The 18,753-nt window shown below is 50.0% G+C and overlaps 2 protein-coding genes across 2 annotated transcripts in view; one reads left to right on the top strand and one right to left on the bottom strand.

Moving 5' to 3' along the window:
- Positions 1-3,194: 3,194 nt before the first annotated feature.
- On the bottom strand, positions 3,195-18,456 carry CINP (cyclin-dependent kinase 2 interacting protein). Its single transcript, XM_010851331.1, has 5 exons — positions 18,396-18,456; positions 13,535-13,703; positions 10,737-10,866; positions 4,751-4,880; positions 3,195-3,637 (listed from the first exon to the last, which is right to left on the bottom strand). The coding sequence occupies exons 1-5, from the start codon at positions 18,400-18,402 to the stop codon at positions 3,435-3,437; spliced, it is 639 nt and encodes a 212-aa protein (XP_010849633.1). The 5' UTR covers positions 18,403-18,456; the 3' UTR covers positions 3,195-3,434.
- Positions 18,457-18,514: 58 nt separating this feature from the next.
- Positions 18,515-18,753, top strand: part of TECPR2 (tectonin beta-propeller repeat containing 2) — a 75,837-nt gene continuing 75,598 nt past the window's right edge. Inside the window, 1 exon segment of the mRNA XM_010851330.1 lies at positions 18,515-18,661. The gene's annotated coding sequence lies outside the window, so the exon portion shown is untranslated.

Raw genomic sequence — 18,753 nt, 5'->3', positions numbered from 1 at the left:
GGAGCAGACGGCTGTTCAGACTCTGACGGGCTTCCCTTGTTCCTTTCGGGTTCCGTAGTGTCCAGGGAGGGGAATATTGTCACAGTGATGGACGCGGAGGGGCCTGCCCTGCAGGCGGGCCCCCCGGAACGGCTCCTCTGGAGGCTTGGAGACGCAGCCCTCTCAGTGAGATGGGGTCAGAGCCGCAGCCCTAGATCTGTGTGGATTTTACCCAGAGAAGGTGTGTTTCAAGGAACGTGTATTTTTCTAATGTGAATACTGACACAAATGAACATTTTATTTATAATGAACAACGTCTTTCTACCTCACTGTCCACCTTTTTCTACATCTTGCTTGCTGTGATGATGGTGGGTGTGTTGCCTGGTGATGGGTCCCTCTGACACATCTGCCCCTGGGAGCCTCTGACAGCTGCTGCAGGTGGCACCACACTGGTTCTGGGTTGCCTCCCCTGCCCCCAGTCACAGAAAATGACGTCCCCTTTCTCCTCAGCGATGTGCTGCTTTATACCAGACTTAGTCCACACGAGAAGCTGCTTCTGGGTTCAATAAATAAATATGCAAGCTTGCTATCTGGGCAGCATTTTATTGGGCAGTAGGGGAAAGCGTTGTTTGTGCTGGCACTCGGTGGATAGGGAGAGTGAGGCACAGGGCAGGAGCCGCAGCCCCTCCGTGTCCCGCTTGTAAAGCCACTTATCAAGCAAGGTCTTTCCGTCTCTTCTTGGAATGTTTTCCTGGGCTCTATCGGGGAGAAAGAGAGGGCCATTTGTCCACACTCAGATGAGAGCATCAAAAGGGCACAGCTGTCCTTTCCCCACCTTGGCCGACACCATCAGGAGGGACCCTGGACGCTGGGGCCGGGGCTGTGGGCTGTGCCCTCCCTGTGCTGTGGAGGAGTGGGCTTTATTCTCAGGGACTGGGTTGCCATGCCCGCCTCCAGGGGCTCTTCCCGACCAAGGGATCAAACCTGTGTCTCTTGTGTCTCCCAGATTGGCAGGCAGATCCCTCACCACTGCACCACCTGGGGAGCCTCTGAGTTCCAAAGGGCAGCTTCAGACAGCTGCTCATCAGGGAGGCTGGACTGAGGGGCTGAACTGAGTCAGGGAAGGGAGGGCATAGAGCAACAGGGAGGAGCTGTTGAGAAATAATAGTGCAGCCCCGCGCAGGTCACGGTTCCTCCTCAAACGATCTGATCAGTCTCTCAGTCGTGTCTGACTCTGGACCCCATGGACTGCAGCACGCCAGGCTTCCCTGTCTATCACCAAGCCCCTGAGCTTGCCCAAACTCATGTCCATTGAGTCTGTGATGCCATCCAACCATCTCATCCTCAGTGGTCCCCTTCTCCGTCTGCCTTCAATCTTTCCCAGCATCAGAATCTTTTCTAAAGAGTCAGTTCTTCCCATCAGATGGCCAAAGTATTGAAGCTTCAGCTTCAGTCCTTCAAATTAATATTCAGGATACATAGAACAGTATCTTCGAGCTCTTCTGCTGGGTAGGTGTCCCAAAAAATGGAACATGTTAACTACTCAATGAAACATTCTCCAGAGAGGTCACCCCGACTCCAGATGACCTCTGGCTTTGAAGAATGCAGGCCCTGCGGGGTACTAAGCAGAAAGCCTGCCCCTTTGACTATAAGACACCACACAACCCCTCACCCTCACCCCGGGTGGGACACAGCTATTTTTTATTTATATTCGGCTGTGCTGGGTTCTGCTGCTGTGCAGGCTTTGCTCCAGCTGCTGCAAGCGGGGGCTACTCTCGTCACAGTGCTCGAGCTTCTCACTGCTTGAGTTCCCGTGTTGCGGGGCACAGGCTCTGGGGCACGGCCTCAGTAGTTGTAGCACAGGGGTTTCATTGCGCTTTGCCATCTGGGATCTTCCTGGCTCAGGTATCGAACCCATGTCTCCTGTGTTGGCAGGCGGATTCTTTACCACTGAGCCACCATGGAAGCTCAGGACACAGTTTTGAGGGCATTAGCCCAACGTGGCCCCCTTCCTTCACCTGACAAAGCAATTCTTTTCTACTTCACCCCAAACTGTCTCCAAGATTCACTTCAGCGCCGGTGCACAGAGGCTGGGCTTCAGCATCAGCAGCGTCATTCATTCCCATTAGATCTCCCTGGCAACCTCGGTGTCCATGGGTGAGGTGTCGAGAAGACAGGATATGCCCTAGAAAGGTTGAGCAGTTCTTCAGTGTCTCCCCTGAAGAACATTTACTCTTTTTTAAGTACCACACCCCATCCCAATCCTAAAAACTGACCCCATGCCTCTGAGGAGGGCTGGTCCTGCCCACCTGGCTTGGGACCACGGCAGGGAGCCCTGGGGGCAGGATGCCCCTTCTGCCGAATGCCAGCCAGGCAGTTTCCAGGCTGCAGGACATCTGACGGGCTACTATTATGGTTGGGTTCTAATAAATACTGCAAAGGAGAGAACAAGAAGTTCTAAGAAGTGCTGCTTTGGAATGCTTTGCACATGCCAACTTACACAGTGAGATTCGCTCCAAATACACCCCCATCACATACAGTCTTTTATTTCTGGATATTTTCTTTCTTTGCCTGGGAAGCACTTGTTCCTGAGCTGCTAGGACTTGAGTGTCATGAGACTACATCCCGTATCACAGCATGACATTTCTTAGACTTCTGTTTCTGGGGGAGCAATGGCAGAACTGACCCCCAATATCTGGTTGCAGATATTGCCAAACTAGGATTTAAACCAGAAGGACATGGAAGACACTTCACCTGGCCTGTCATGGCCTAAGTACAAAGATGGGCAATTTTTTGGTAGCTAGTTCTCATTTGCATGATGCTGATCTTTATTCAGTGACCTCTAAAGTATTTTAGACACTAGTTGCAATTACAAAGCTAATGTGCACTCAGTCGTGTCCAACTCTTTGGGACCCCAGGGACTGGAGCCCACCAGGCTCCTCTTGTCTATGGAATTTTTCAGGCAAGAACACAGGAGTGGGTTGCCATTTCCTTTTCCAGGGGATCTTCCCAGCCCGGGGACTGAACCCAAATCTCTTACATTCCTTGCGTTGGCAGGCAGATTCTTTACCGCGAGTCCCACCCATCTTAGTTGTAGTTACAAAGCTAATACAGTCCCACAATTTTAACAATACAAATATTAAACCAGGCATTTTCTACGCAAGTGGAATCTATGTAAAATAGACCTAATTGACAAAAACCAGATCACTCAGTCGTTTAGTTGAGGAACTCATTTATTTCATGCAGAAGTCTTCATAGATGCCACATTCACAACAGGTGCAGACAAGGCTGAGTGGTAGACAATGTCTGGAGAGGCTGCAGAGAGCTGGTGCAAGGATCGAGCACAGGGCCTGATCCAGGGTGCAGCCGGGGGGCGTGATCCCAGGGTACCGCCCAGCGCCCACCTGGAAGTCTGTCCGCTGGGGGGGTCTGGAGCCCGGAGGCGTGGGGGGAGGTCACAGCACGCGGTGCCCGGTTTCCAGCAGCATGCTCTCCAGAAGCAGCCTGCTCCCAGCCTCCAGGTAGGGCTGGTGCAGCCACATGGACAGGTAGCTGAGGGCGAGGTCGCGGTCGGCCGTGTGTGCCAGCTGTTCCACCACCGTGCGCTTCAGGCGGAGCTCCTGGCTGTACATGTCCGAGAGCTTGCGGGAGACCTCGTCTGCAACAAACGCGGGCCCCCTCGAACAGCAGCATTTGCTGGAGGGGGATTTTTTGGCCCTGCTGCACTGCTTATGGGATCTTAGTGCCTGGACCAGGGATTGAACCCATGCCCTCTGGAGTGGCAGCACCAAGTCCTGACCACCAGACCACCAGGGACTTTGAAAAGCTGCTCCTTAAAAGCCAGAGTCAGCAGCAGAACTATGAGGAAGACGGACTCTGGCCAGTGAAGATCAGGATCAGATAACAAGGGAAATAAGTGTCATGGAATTAAAAAGCACCTGTAACCTTCTCTACACAGCTCTTAGGAGCCTACAGTCACTATACAGAGTGCACTCATCTCAGACCGACAACATTCAATGAACACGTTACATTAGGTGATTTTATCCTTCTCCCTTATTTAGAAGTGAGGTCTCAAAGCGACATCAAATAGTTTAGCCCTTCTTTTAAACTAATGATGCTAAAAACAGCCCTTACTGCACAATTTATTTAAGTAATGGGGTTTGTTTTCCCAGCAGCCTGCCTTCATGGGGCAGGGTAAAGTGATCCCCATTTACTTTTTAAACAAAGCAAAACAAAAAGTGAAAATCTATCTTTCTACCAAAAAAAAAAAAAAATCCTGCCTCTGCTGAGGTGGCTAAGCTCATTCTGCCCACTGGCTTTAAAGGACTAACGGCAGCTTGCTTCATGGGTCTCTAATGATGTTTAACACTCTTTGCTGATTGTTGTTCAGTCACTAAGACGTATCCGACTCTGCGACCCCGTGGACTGCAGCCGCCAGGCTTCCCTGTCCTTCACCATCTCCCGGAGCCTGCTCAAACTCATGTCCATTGAGTTGGTGATGCCATCCAACCATCTCATCCTCTGTTGCCCCCTCCTCCTCCTGCCCTCAATCTTTCCCAGCATCAGGGTCTTTTCCAATGAGTCTTTGCTGGTTAGTAGGTAATTAAAGCCAAGAAGAAACACTCATCTAAGATGCCTCCATCTCCCTCCCTCCCAATGGATCCTTCTGAATTGAATTTCAAAGTCTTGTCAGCTTTAGAGGGCCAGATCTAAATGGCATGAAATGCTCTCAGGATCTACCCTTGAAAAGCAGGCACAAAGAACTACTTACAAAAATGAGCTGTGGGCCACGTGTGGAAGAGCGGGGGGCGCTTTCTCTCCTCCCCATGATGGTAATCCTCTAGTTCACAAACGCCCTTGGTGGTTGAAGACAGCTTTTCCATCTTCATCTGTATTTTCGTCTGAAAAAGATATTAACTTAGACTATGAGAATATTATTGGAAATTCAGTCTTAGATTCAGTAACTCTGAAGATTTCAAAGCTAAGAAATGTAAGTCTGTTGAGAGGTAAGTCCAATAACTCAACACCATTCACTCCGTGTGCAGCAAACTTCTGGGAGATGGAGGTGAACGGTTGCTTTGATTACACAAGTTTGGTTTACTTCAGTAATAAACCCTGGATCTCCGTTGCTGGAGAAGAGGAAGCTTGCTGAGCACTAGCTCTCTGAACATCACTCACTTTTTAGCACCGAAGACCTAGAGGGGTGGCAAGGCAGGCTCTCCCTTTCATGGAATGAAAGACAGGAGAAGAGGCATGAAATGAGCTCACCTCTGACTCCGATGAACTGCCTTTGAGTTTGATGCCAAAAACTCAGCCTCTGTGCACTAGTGCTGAATCAAATCTCAGAGTTTTGGGTGAAGTAGAAACGAACAGCTTTATTGCTTTGCCAGGCAGAAGAAGACATGGCAGCCTCTTGCTCTGAAAAACTGTGTGTCTGCGGCCCAGGGGTATTTGACGAGGAGTTTTACAGCCACAAGGGGTGGGGTTGCCAATAAGATTAGGGCGTGTGTAGGGCCTGGTCTCAGGTGGTCAGGCCTCCTAATCTTGATGAGTTTCTCGGGTCCCTTTAATCTTGCCTCAAGTAGTTTCTTGACTGCTCCTCTCTAAATTAGCAACTGCTGGAATCCACCCTTTGGAACTCAGGGAAGGTCAGGGAGGCTGGAGTCTTTTTTTAAAAACAAATTATTTATTCATTACAATTTTATTTAATGGTTTTTGGCTGTGCTGGGTCTTTGTTGCTGTGGGGCTTTTCTCTAGTTGCAGCGAGCGGGTTGGGGGGCACCCTCTGGTTGCGGTGCTCGGGCTTCTCACTGCAGTGGCTTCTCTTGTTGCCAAGCACGGGCTCTAGAGCAGAGGCTTGGTAGTTGTGGCTCATGGGCTTAGCTGCTCGGTGGGATGTGGGATCTTCCCAGACGAGGGATCGAACCCATGTCTCCTGCATTGGCAGGCGAATTCTTTACCACTGAGCCTCCAGGGAAGCCCCGTATTTATTTATCTGGCTGTGCCAGGTCTTAGCTGCAGCACTTGGGATCTCTGATCTTCGCTGCAGCACATGGGATCTAGTTCCCCAGTCAGGGATTGAACCCGGGTCCCCTGCACTGGGAGCGTGACGTCTTAGCCACTGGACCACCAGGCAGGTCTCGAGCCTGGGGTCTTGCCTACAAACAAGAGAGGTGGGACAAAAAGGCTTCCGTGTCCTGCTTGTTTTCAAGTTCACTGAGACCTCTGAGGCTTGGTTTCATTGTTGATAAAACTGTAATAACGAAAGGCAGCCCAGCATGCTGCACACGGGGAGGCAACAGCGAGCACGTGAGCTGACGGTGCCTTGGTGCACGTCAGGAGCTTGCTGCAGTGGGGCCCAGCCCAAAAGACTGCCTGCTAACACAGGGGCCGGGGGACTGAGCGAGTGCCTGCGGGGCGCCCGGTCGGAGCCACGTCAGTGTTTGTGAAGACAAACACGTGCAGTGACCAAGCTTTCGGATTTCAGTAGCATAGGTCTGTGTGCGTGCATGTTAAGTCACTCCAGTCATGGACAACTCTGTGTGACCCCATGGACTGTAGCCCACAAGGCTCCTCTGTCCATGGGATTCTCCAGGCAAGAATACTGGAGTGGGTTGCCATGCGCCCCTCCGGGGGATCTTCCTAACTCAGGGATCGAACCCGGGTCTCTTATGTCTACCTGCATTGGCAGGCAGGTTCTTTACCACTAGCGCCACCTGGGAAGCCCCATTGTAGGGTCTGCTGCTGCTGCTGCTAAGTTGCTTCAGTCGTGTTTGACTCTGTGCGACCCCATAGACGGCCGCCCACCAGGCTCCCCCACTCCTGGGATTCTCCAGGCAAGAACACTGGATTGGTTGCCATTTCCTTCTCCAATGCAGGAAAGTGAAAAGTGAAACGGAAGTCGCTCAGTCGTGTCCAACTCTTAGCGATCCCTTGGACTACAGCCTACCAGGCTCCCCCGTCCATGGGATTTTCCAGGCAAGAGTATTGGAGTGGGTGCCATTGCCTTGGTCCTAAGTATGAAGTTAGCTTTATGTACACAGCAGGGTGTAAGAAAAGCTCTACCAGTCATCAAAATCTTAATTCCCTGCACCTGGTCCTTCAAGCACTCTCTAACTACATGAAGCGGCTGAACTAAATTTAGCTAACATTAGTTTTTAAAGGACCAGACTCTGTTCCCAAATCTTTCCAGGTTCGATATTTCATTTGGCCCGACGCCAGGAGGTAGGACTCATCACTTCCGGATGACAGCTGGGAAAATTCTCAAGGTTGCTGAGCTCGGGACGAGGCCAGGCCTCGACATCCCATCCCCAGCCCTGCCCTCTGCGTCCTGCGGCAGCTCCCCGCTGCCACCTAATGCTTAGAAGAGCTGATGAGCCCAAGGACAGCAAAGGAAACCCCGGAGGCTCCAGCCTGGGCCGGAGGGGCCAGCTCCATCTGGGGGCTCATTCAACAATAACGACACCAAAATCACACACGCCACAGCCCTGAAGTGACACGCTCGCAGCGCCACGTCCCTCCTTAAGGCAAGAGCCCTCACTGCGAAATGTTTGTCCAGCTGAGGGACACGGACACCTCCACCCTCCACCAAGGCCAGATTCAAGGACAAGTCAAGCCTGGGAAACCATTCTCTCTAAAGGCTGGAGGAAAACAGGAATAATGATATCAATATTCTCGTAACATCAACTTTGGTTTTGAAACTGAGAACTAATTCTCAAACTACTTTATGTTTTTTTTTTGGCCATGCTATGCAGCTTGCAGGATCTTAGTTCCCCAACCGGGGATTGAACCTGGGGCCCACAGCAGTGAGAACTGAGTCCTAACCACTGCACCACCAGGGCAGTCCCTTGAACCACTTATTCCATTTAAAATAGAACAAACCCACTGGGGCAGAGAGCTCGGGGCCTGACAGCTAGCACCCAGGGTCAGCCCAGGCTGTCTGAAGGAAGCCGATGGCGCCCACTCCAGTGCTCTTGCCCGGAAAATCCCATGGACGGAGGAGCCTGGCCCAGGCTGTCTGAAGGAAGGCAGTGGCACCACACTCCAGTGCTCTTGCCTGGAAAATCCCATGGACGGAGAAGCCTGGCCCAGGCTTTGTCTGAAGGAAGGCGATGGCGCCCCACTCCAGTGCTCTTGCCTGGAAAATCCCATGGGCGGAGGAGCCTGGCCCAGGCTTTGTCTGAAGGAAGCCAATGGCGCCCCACTCCACTACTCTTGCCTGGAGAATCCCAAGGATGGAGGAGCCTGGCCCAGGCTTTGTCTGAAGGAAGCCAATGGCACCCACTCCACTATTCTTGCCTGGAAAATCCCATGGACGGAGGAGCCTGGTGGGCTGCACTCATGGGGTCGCTAAGAGTCGGACACCACTTCACCTTCACTTCTCACTTTCATGCATTGGAGAAGGAAATGGCAACCCACTCCAGTGTTCTTGCCTGGAGAATCCCAGGGACAGGGGAGCCTGGTGGGCTGCCATCTATGGGGTCGCACAGAGTCGGACATGACTGAAGCAACTTAGCAGGCCTTGGGAACTGGAGCCACTGTGGGGCATGCGGTCACCTCAAACCTAGCGGCCATTTTCAGCTGCCCTGCTGTGGGTGAAGGGGCCACGGACAGGACGTGTCACCTGCTTAGTCCATCAGGCTGGGTTTTCTGGACCTTGACTCAGGTCTGACACCCCCCCAGGCCACCCCTCCTCTGCACAGTCAGCGGGGCTGGGGAAGGGGGTCCCGTGGCACCAGACAGCCACGCGAGAACAGGGAGAATGGGGACCACGCAAGCAAAACCAGTCAGTCCCTCCTGCCTTGCCTGAAACGGGAGGCGAACAGCCTCTTCCCCTTGTTCCTGCCCAAGCCCTCCTTCCCCACCGTGGTGTGCATATGCACAGAGTTATAAATGAGGGAACTGCGTGCTAAAGAAAGCCAAATGGCATTTAGAAACAAAATCCTTCCCAGGGTTTTTACGTTTCGTAAAAGTCACGTTAGCACGTGCCTGAAGTGTTTCTCGTTCTGATCCAGCTGGGGGTTCTGTGAGATGTTTTGTGTGGAGAGGGAGGCGGTAGGCCACGGATGATGAAGTTCTGGTGCAAGTGTTGCCACATCGACCAACAGACGACAGCCTGGCTGCCTGTCCTTAACTTTGTTGAAAGCATTTCAGTACACACATGGAACTATATTCTATATGCCATAACACACCATAACGGAAAAGGATATAGAGACAGTATGTGTACATGTGTAACTGAATCACTTTGCTTTACAGCACAAAGGAACACAATGTTGCAAACCAACTAGACTTCAAGGAAACAACAGAAACTGACAAGTACAAGCTAAGAGTGACCAGAAATAAACAATAAAAACTGACAAGTACAAGCTAAGAGTGACCAGAAATAAACATTTCAATATAGGAACTTAGCCATCCAGTTTTTTCGCTTTCAAGCAATGTGTGCACTGGTGTTTTGTCCAAACAAAACCACTTGCCAAAATCAAACGGGTTGATGTGGGGGAAAACATTGATTACTCTGCCTGTGTCGATTCAGGAAGCCTAGGTCCAGAAGCTGAGGTCAATGACCCAATTACTGGAGACACAGCAGTGACCACAGAGATGCGACAAAGCAAACACCTACACGCCTTCCCCTCCAGCCTTCCTAGCAGTGGGAATGCTGAGAAGGGATCAACGACACAGGCCTGTTTCTGCCTGAGCACCGCCTGAGAGGGGTGGGGCAGGTGGGCAACTGTTTCTTATCACAGCACCACCCGAAGGCGGTGTTACAAACCAGGACAATCACAAAACCCTGATCTTTACTTAGAGGAGACAGATAGCTCCCCCGCCCCCAACCCCCGCAGCAAAATATCCTGAAGACAGTAGTGCATTTCGATCAAAGGAAAGGCGAAACCAAGATGTCCTTGGTGCCCTATTTATTTTTCTCATTTTCATGTTTCAGAAGCCATTACAGCTTATAAAGGATGTGCTTCTTTTCTGAAAAACTCATAAACCTATAGTCTGCCTTTAATAGGCGGAATCCTGACTTTGAACAAGTGGTATCTTGAAGAAATACAATGATACTCGACATATGCTGTTTAAAAAGATAAAGAAGCAAGTAAAGCATTAGAAACACATCGAGAAATGTTAGAACATATAGACGCTCTATGTGGAGAAGCTTTAGTTATCTGTGTTGAAGATGTGTAAAACCCTATCCCTGTGTCTGGCTGAGACGAGGGTGTTTCGTCCACACGAGGTGGCCAGCGTGGTGGGTACCGACATCCAGCCTTGAGTTAAACAACACTTCAGAGCATCTCTTATGGGTGAGATCAGGGCTCTCAGGCCAGATCCAGCTCCATCTATTTTTGGGTGTCCCTTGAGCTAAGAATGGGTTTTACATTTTTAAGTGGTTGAAAAAAAAATTAAAAGCAGAATATTTCATGTGCACATGAAAGCTGTATGAAACTCACAGCTCAGCGTCCATAAGTAGAGCCCTGCTGGCACGCAGTGGTGCCCACTCGCCTCTGGACGGCTGCTGAGTAGAGGCGAGCAGCCCGCAAGCCCAATTTGCTTCCTGTGGGGACCGGGAGCAGGGACACTGCCCCGCGACAAGCCGATCAGAAGGAAGGTCAGGACAGCAGCTCGGAAACCAGATTTATGGGGCAGGCAGAGCAAGAGACCACCGAGGAGGTGGGGGAGGGACAAACAAAATCTCGGAGGAGGGAAGTGTGGAACCCTGCCGGGCGCCGGCGCACACTCGCCCCGGGGCGGCGACACCTTACCAAGCCTTCCAGGGTGGCCTGCAGCTCCTCGCACAGCGTCTCGAGCTCCCTGCTGTATTCCGGGTGCTCCTTTTCGGCACCGTCGTCAGAAGCCAGGCCGCTGCTCGCTAATTCTATCTTGTCTTTGCTCCTGAACCAGATGGAAAAGCAGGAACAGAACACACTCCATGAGGTTGCCTCCCTTCATTAGGATGAACCCTAGAAAACTCAATATCCATGGACATGTGTCATCATCGACTGTTTGCACCGGTGTCATTTCACATCATCATATTTACATGTTATTTACGCACACAAGGAATATGTCCATCCACTGCTCGATTCTGCCCTAGAACAAAGTCAGTTCAATCCAGCCCTGTGGCGTCTTCAGTGGACAAGACATGGTCATTTCCTCAGAGCCCGCCAGCTAGGAATGCGTTTTGTAAATGGAAAGCTGTGATCCATGGCACCTGAAATTAATCTAGTGGCTCCACAATCAACATTTAAGTGAAAAAATGAAACATTAGAAGATTATCAGAGAAGATCTTCTCGTTGTTCTTCATTCTGTAGTCCAAAAAGTTTTAAAAAAGATTTTTGGAGCATACTTGATTTACAGTGCTGTGTTAGTTTCTGCTGTGCAGCAAGTGAGTCGGCCATACACACACGTATAGCCACTCTTTTGTAGATTCTTTTCCCATCTAGGCCATTACAGAGTATTTACAGTGCTGTGTTAGTTTCTGCTGTGCAGCAAGTGAGTCGGCCATACACACACGTATAGCCACTCTTTTGTAGATTCTTTTCCCATCTAGGCCATTACAGAGTATTAAGTAGAGTTCCCTGAGCTATATAGCGGGTCCTTATTAGTTATCTATTTTATTTACAGTGTGTGTGTGTGTCAATCCCAAACTCCCAGTGCATCCCACCCCCCACCTCCAACTTCAGAGCGCATCTTATGGAGTCAGGTAAGAACTGCTTCATGGAACTTGCTGAGCAGGAGAAGGGACCAGAGGGCTGACACGTCTGATGTGCTTGGGAGAGCTGGCGAGGGCCAGGGGTCCAGCCCAAGAAGTTAAGACTCTAGACTCCGGCCGGTAGACAAAAGATATGCAGCTTTGAGAAATCAAAACTACTATATATAGCCTATTATACAGAGTGAAGTAAGCCAGAAGGAAAAACAGAAATACAGTATACTAACGCATATATATGGAATTTAGAAAGATGGTAACAATAACCTGGTGTACGAGACAGCAAAAGAGACACTGATGTATAGAACAGTCTTATGGACTCTGTGGGAGAGGGAGAGGGTGGGAAGATTTGGGAGAGTGACATTGAAACATGTAGAATATCATGCAAGAAACGAGTTGCCAGTCCAGGTTCGATGCGCGATACTGGATGCTTGGGGCTGGAGCACTGGGACGACCCAGAGGGATGGTGTGGGGAGGGAGGAGGGAGGAGGGTTCAGGATGGGGAACACATGTATGCCTGTGGCGGATTCATTTTGATATTTGGCAAAACTAATACAATTATGTAAAGTTTAAAAAAAAAAAAAATAAAAAATAAAAAGTAGAACATAGATTAAAAAAAAAAAAAAACTACTATATATAGATCCACACTCATGTTTCTCTTCAGGTCATTTAAATCTTTCGCCTTTTACTAAAAGATTTCCATGGGTAGGAACAAGCTTGAGTCTTGATTAAATTTTTTGAGGCCTTGCGTAAGCCAGGCTGATTAAAAAAAAAAAAACAAAACCCAAACTAAAAATATATATACAGGAAAATGCAAAGAATAATAAAGCAAATCTTTCAATCAGAACTGGTAACTGCCAACAATTTCTTCATTTTCTTTTGTCTATAGTTTCTCTTTTGTTTTTTTAAAAGAACTTGCTAAGGGAAAACACACTCCAGCATGTCTCCTCTGCTCTGAACACCCCACTGGGTGTTCTGACCACGTCTGGCTCCTGGTCACCATAGGGAGATAACCAGGGCAAGGTCTGGGAGGGTCTCAAGCCCAGGGGCTTCTCTCCCTGTGGCATCAGGGCCCAGGGAAGCGTTCAGGTTCCCCAACCTAGAAGCTACCCAAACCCTTGTCCTTCCGGGTTTTTATGGAGGCTTCCTTACGAAGTCACAATTGATTAAATGATTGGCCATCGGTGATTAACTCAACCTCCCCAGAGTGCAGGTGAGGGGGCGGGGCTGACAGTGCCAACTCCAATTGCACGGCTGGTGTCCCCCTCCTTAGGGGTTTTCCAAAAAGCCCCCTTATTAACACAGGCTTGGATGTCTTAGGAAGGGGCCTGTTATGACCACAGGGCACTCCTTAATCATTCTGGAGCTAATTCAGGAACTGGAGGACCAAAGAACAAGTATTACTATAACTAAAGATTCTTCCGTAGGTCAAGTCCCTAAGGAAATCATAAGCGTTTTAAGAGCCATGTGCCAAGAACAGGGACAAAGGCCAAATCTATGTATTTTCTAGTGATAGTCACAACACCACAGAAATAAAAAGCAGCAGTCTGGAGATGAAGTGGAACCTGCCCCACCATCCCATTCAGTCCTCCCAGAAGGTACCAGCGCCTGAGTCTGTCTCCTCCCAATCCATTTTGATAATTTGACATGCAGATGTAACCACAAACGATTTGTAGCATAATTTTGTTTCTAAAACGCACGTACCCTTCACACCTGCACGCACTGTTCTATCAGTGCTTGTTCACTTTGTTTATCCACGTTGCTGGAGGCTACCTGGCCCACTCTAAAAGACGCCCATCAAGTGTCTGCCTGATCGCTAAGCCAGAAGCGCACAGAACGTGTTCTGCCAGTACTTACGACAAGCTCATTTTCATGTTGGCGATACTGTTTGCAGTAGCAAAACCTCCATCGTTGAGGGTTTCCCACTTCAGGATTAAATTATGCCAGTCGGCCACATTGTCCTTAATTTTTCTTGCACTGACAGATAAGACAGGTTTTCTTGGCGTTACAGTTCCAAGAGTCTTTGCTAATAAGGAGGAAGAGAAACATCACTTTATGAAATTCAAGATCACAGTTGGGGGGAAAATGGTCCTTGTGATTTGCGACAGTAAGACTATTTAAAACACTACATCGACTGGACAGATCCTGTTGTGAAAATGAAGACGTGCGGACGAATGTGAAAGTTCCTGGGACGAGACAAAGAGAATTGTTTCTACCTTAAAAGTCTCGGCAGATATAGCCGAGTCCTCTCGAAGCCTAATGGCTCCACACTTTCACGCTGAGCACTCTGTGATGTCAATGTGAAAGTCGCTCAGTCGTGTCCAACTCTGCGACTCCATGGACTGTAGCCTGCCAGGCTCCTCTGTCCATGGAATTCTCCAGGCAAGAATTCTGGAGTGGGTAGCCGCTTCCTTCTCCAGGGGATCTTCCCAACCCAGGGATGGAACCCAGGTCTCCCACACTGCGAGCACTGTGACCACTTGTGAAGGTCGGGATGGAGGCAGAGCTGTAACTTTGTGCTGCCAGGCTCTGATGCCCCTGCCTTGGTGCTCCCATTCTCTAGCCTCAGGCACTCTGATACCTGGCATTTGCTCCGAGCCCTGTGGGTAACTGGTGCTAGTCACTCCAACACTGACACGGCTGGACCCCAGAGACGCAGTGACGGTCTCGATGCTGCCAACGCAGGAGGAGGTCCAAACTCTTTCAGGACCTGGCTCCCTCTTAGCCTCGCTGCAACCCCCACCTTGAAGCCCCTCAATCTCTAACTAAAGTCAACTACTTGTAACTCTGGAAAAGTCCTCTGCATGTGCAGTTCTCTCTGCTAGAAAGTTCTTTCCTTCCTGAAAATGATGCTGCCCATATCCTGGGACCCACCCAGACCCCAGCTCCTGTGGGAAGCAACACCCAGACTACTCAGGCTGTCTGGCCCTCCCACCCCTCTCTTCTTCTCTACTTAGAATCCCTCAGGGACTTCCCTGGTGGCCCAGCCCAGGTTCGATCCCTGGTCAGGAAACTAGATCCCACATGCCACAAATAAAGATCCTGCATGCTGCAATGAAGATCGAAGATCCCTCGTGCCGCAACTAAGACAAACACAGCCAAAAAACCAAAAAATCCTACAAAGGCATCTCATGGCCCACAGGATAAGGTCCAAATTCTCAGAGAGGTCCGTAGGAATCCAGGACACACAATTGTTTGGAGTATAGATTCTAAAGACCAGGCTGACTGGGTTTGAATCCGAGCTCTGTTACAGCCACCTGTGCAATCTTGGGTAAGTTAGTTAACCTCTCATGGTTTCAAAGTGTCCACCCGTAAAATGAAGATAAACTACATCTCCTTCTGAGTTAACGTGAAGATGAGATAATATATGCAAAGCTGTGTGGGCCTGGCACATGGCAAGTATCCAACACAGTACGTGTTACCTCAAGGGCCTCTCCAGTGTTTTGTCCACCACCACCAAGCGGTGCACTCAACCCTGACACTGCCTACTGGGAGTCAGCATCAGATTCCACAAGTTAACGGCTCAGTCCTGTAAGACTCCTCTCCCCTCCCTCCACTTCAGATCCCAGCTTCAAGTCCAGGTGGCCACCTGTGCCTCTGACCTACAGGCTCCCCTCCTGAGGTTTGATTAACTTGTTAGAGTGGATCACAGAGAGCTCAGGAAAACATCCTCCTTACTAGGCTGCCAGGGAGAGCCAGATGGGAGCGACGCGTTGGCCGATGCATGTGGGCAGGGGAGCAGAGCGCTCTCCCTGCACCCCCAGCCGCTCACCAACCTGAACGTTCTCACAACCCTTCACTCCTGAAAGTTCTCACAACCCTTCACTTTTGTTTTTTTATGGATGCTTCGTTACTTGGGCACAACTGATTAAATGAGTCACCGCTGGGGCTGATTTAACTCCAGCCTCTCTCCCTTTCTTGGAGATGGTGGTTGAGGTGGGTGGGACTGAAAGTTACAACTCTAGTCACACGGGTGGCCCCCCCTTGACAACCAGCCCCCATCCTCAGGCTACCCAGGGGCTTCACTTTTAAATATCATTGATTTTTTTCATTCATTCTTTATTTAGACAATTGTCCAGTATTTGCTGAAACCTATATGCAGGTCAGGAAACAACAGTTAGAACTGGACATGGAACAACAGACTGGTTCCAAATAGGAAAAGGAGTACGTCAAGGCTGTATATTGTCACCCTGCTTATTTAACTTATATGCAGAATACATCATGAGAAATGCCGGGCTGGAAGAAGCACAAGCTGGAATCAAGATTGCCGGGAGAAATATCAATAACCTCAGATATGCAGATGACACCACCCTTATGGAAGAAAGTGAAGAGGAACGAAAGACCCTCTTGATGAAAGTAAAAGAGGAGAGTGAAAATGTTGGCTTAAAGCTCAATATTCAGAAAACTAAGATCATGGCATCTGGTAGATCATGGCATCTGGTCCCATCACTTCATGGGAAATAGATGGGGAAACAGTGGAAACAGTGTCAGACTTTATTTTTGGGGGGCTCCAAAATCACTGCAGATGGTGATTGCAGCCATGAAATTAAAAGACGCTTATGCCTTGGAAGGAAAGTTATGACCAACCTAGATAGCATATTGAAAAGCAGAGACATTACTTTGCCAACAAAAGTCCATCTAGTCAAGGCTATGGTTTTTCCAGTGGTCATGTATGGATGTGAGAGTTGGACTGTGAAGAAAGCTGAGTGCCGAAGAATTGATGCTTTTGAACTGTGGTGTTGGAGAAGACTCTTGAGAGTCCCTTGGACTGCAAGGAGATCCAACCAGTCCATCCTAAAGGAGACCAGTCCTGGGTGTTCTTTGGAAGGACTGATGCTAAAGCTGAAACTCCAATACTTTGGGCACCTCATGCGAAGAGTTGACTCATTGGAAAAGACTCTGATGCTGGGAGGGATTGTGGGTAGGAGGAGAAGGGGACGACAGAGGATGAGATGGCTGGATGGCATCACTGACTCGATGCATGTGAGTCTGAGTGAACTCCAGGAGTTGGTGATGGACAGGGAGGCCTGGTGTGCTGCAATTCATGGGGTCGCAAAGAGTCAGACATGACTGAGCGACTGAACTGAACTGAACTACATTACACCAGACATGGGCAAGGAAGTGCGTGAACTACGCAGACCAGGGCCACTTCCATAGAACTTACTTTCCAAAGAGGAGGTGGATAACAATTAGGTGATTATCCGTTTGTTTGTTTGTTTTTCCTTTTTGGCTGTACCATGCGGCATGTGGGATCTTAGTTCCCAGACCAGGGACTGAACCCAAGTCCCCTGAACTGAGTCTTAACCACTGGACCGCCAGAGAAGTCCCTATGATCATTAGCTTATATCATAAATGCCAGAGAATAAAACAGGATCTTGTGTTAAGAGCGAACCCCGAAGACATTGTCATTTAGGCTGAAACCTAAATGATGAAAAGTCAACAGCAAGGACCCTAAGTGAGAATGAGCTTGGTGAGTGTGAAACAAGACCCATGTGGCCAGAATGAAAAGGAGAAAGAGGGAGCAGTAGCTGAGGAGGCAGTCAAGACAGCCAGAAAGTGTTAGGCCAAGGTAAGGCATTTGGGTTTATTCCAAGTCAATGAAAAGCAAGCAGGAAGCTTTGAGTAGCTACATGACCTGACATAGGTTTTTAGAAAGTCACTTCCACAAAGAAGTCTTCTTGGATCCCAAGGTTAAGTTAGGACTTACTGCACTCTATACCTGAACACCCTTGACTTCATGAAGTTTCATTCATGACACTCACCAACGCAGTGTATTTGCTTGTTTAATGCCCAATACATTCCTTGACAGACTAAGTTCCACCACAGTAGCGACTAAGGCTGTCTTGTTCCCTCTTACAACTTCAGCACATAGTGAAGGAAAGTCGCTCAGTTGTGTACAACTCTTTGCGACCCCACGGGCTATACAGTCCATGGGATCCTCCAGGCCGGAATACTGGAGTGCGTAGCCTGTTCCCTTCTCCAGAGGGTCTTCCCAACCCAGGGATCGAACTCAGATCTCCCGCATTGCAGGCGGATTTTTAATCTGCTGAGCCACAAACGAAGCCCTCAGCACATAGTAGGTGCTGACTAGAATGTGTTAAATGGAGAAAAAAATCTCTTACCGCCTGTACCACAATCTTCTAAGGAGTTCCCTTACCGAATAGGGGCTCCTTGAGGGCGAGGAGCACGTGAGAGTCATTATCTGTCTGCCCCAAAACACAGCACATATTTAGGAACCAAAAACAACGCTCTGACTTCAAGGAACTCAAACGAGATCAGGTATCAGCCACAGAGCAGGACAGCAGCATAGCGGGTATCTTACTTATTCTCTCCAAGCCTCGACTTCCCACCTGTTGATGACACTTCAAGGTATCGTGGTGAGGCTCAGTGAGCACTCGCTGAATGACAGCTTTTGTTACAAGCAGAAAAAACTCTGTGGCCAGGAACTCTGACTGACGGGATTTCAGAGAAAGCGCTCTGCTGTTGCTAATTTATAACGACAATTTGAGTGTCAGGATCTGCTGACGCTCTTTTGATTATTTTGGCAAAACTGACTTCCAGACCGACTGCGGAGCCTGTGCCGGGGCCAGCGGGCTGGACCGGGGCCAGGCACGAATCGGCACGCAACTAGGGAAACTTCCGGCCGCGGGTCCAGCTCCAAGACCAAACGGCACCACTCGCACCCTCCCGCTTGGGAAAACTGGCCCTTCTCACGCACCTTCCATGCCTTCCGCAGGGATCCCGGGAAAGAGATCCGAAGCCCCGCCTATGGACCGGAAGTCCTCTGCGTCACTTCCGACACGCCCACCGCCCCTAGATCGGGCTCTGCCGCTCTAGCCGGCGGCGGAGCCGGCTGTTCCTCGGCGGTGCCCGTCCCGTTGCCCAGGGAACGGACTCCCGGCAGTCCCCGCGGCCCGGAGTCCATCCCCATCCTCCTCCGGCCCCGGCCGGGCCGACCGAGTCCCGGAGGGGCTGCCGCGGGAGGTGAGTCCCGCCACGCCGCCCGGCCCCGCGCTCCCCCGCCCGAGCCGAGCTCCTGCGCCTCAGGGTCTCACTGTCCGTCCCGCCCCCGTTCC

The sequence above is a fragment of the Bison bison genome, unplaced genomic scaffold, assembly GCF_000754665.1.
Source record: "Bison bison bison isolate TAMUID 2011002044 unplaced genomic scaffold, Bison_UMD1.0 scf7180017864302, whole genome shotgun sequence".
NCBI lineage: Eukaryota > Metazoa > Chordata > Mammalia > Artiodactyla > Bovidae > Bison > Bison bison.
This window is presented reverse-complemented; position numbering and strand designations above follow the sequence as displayed.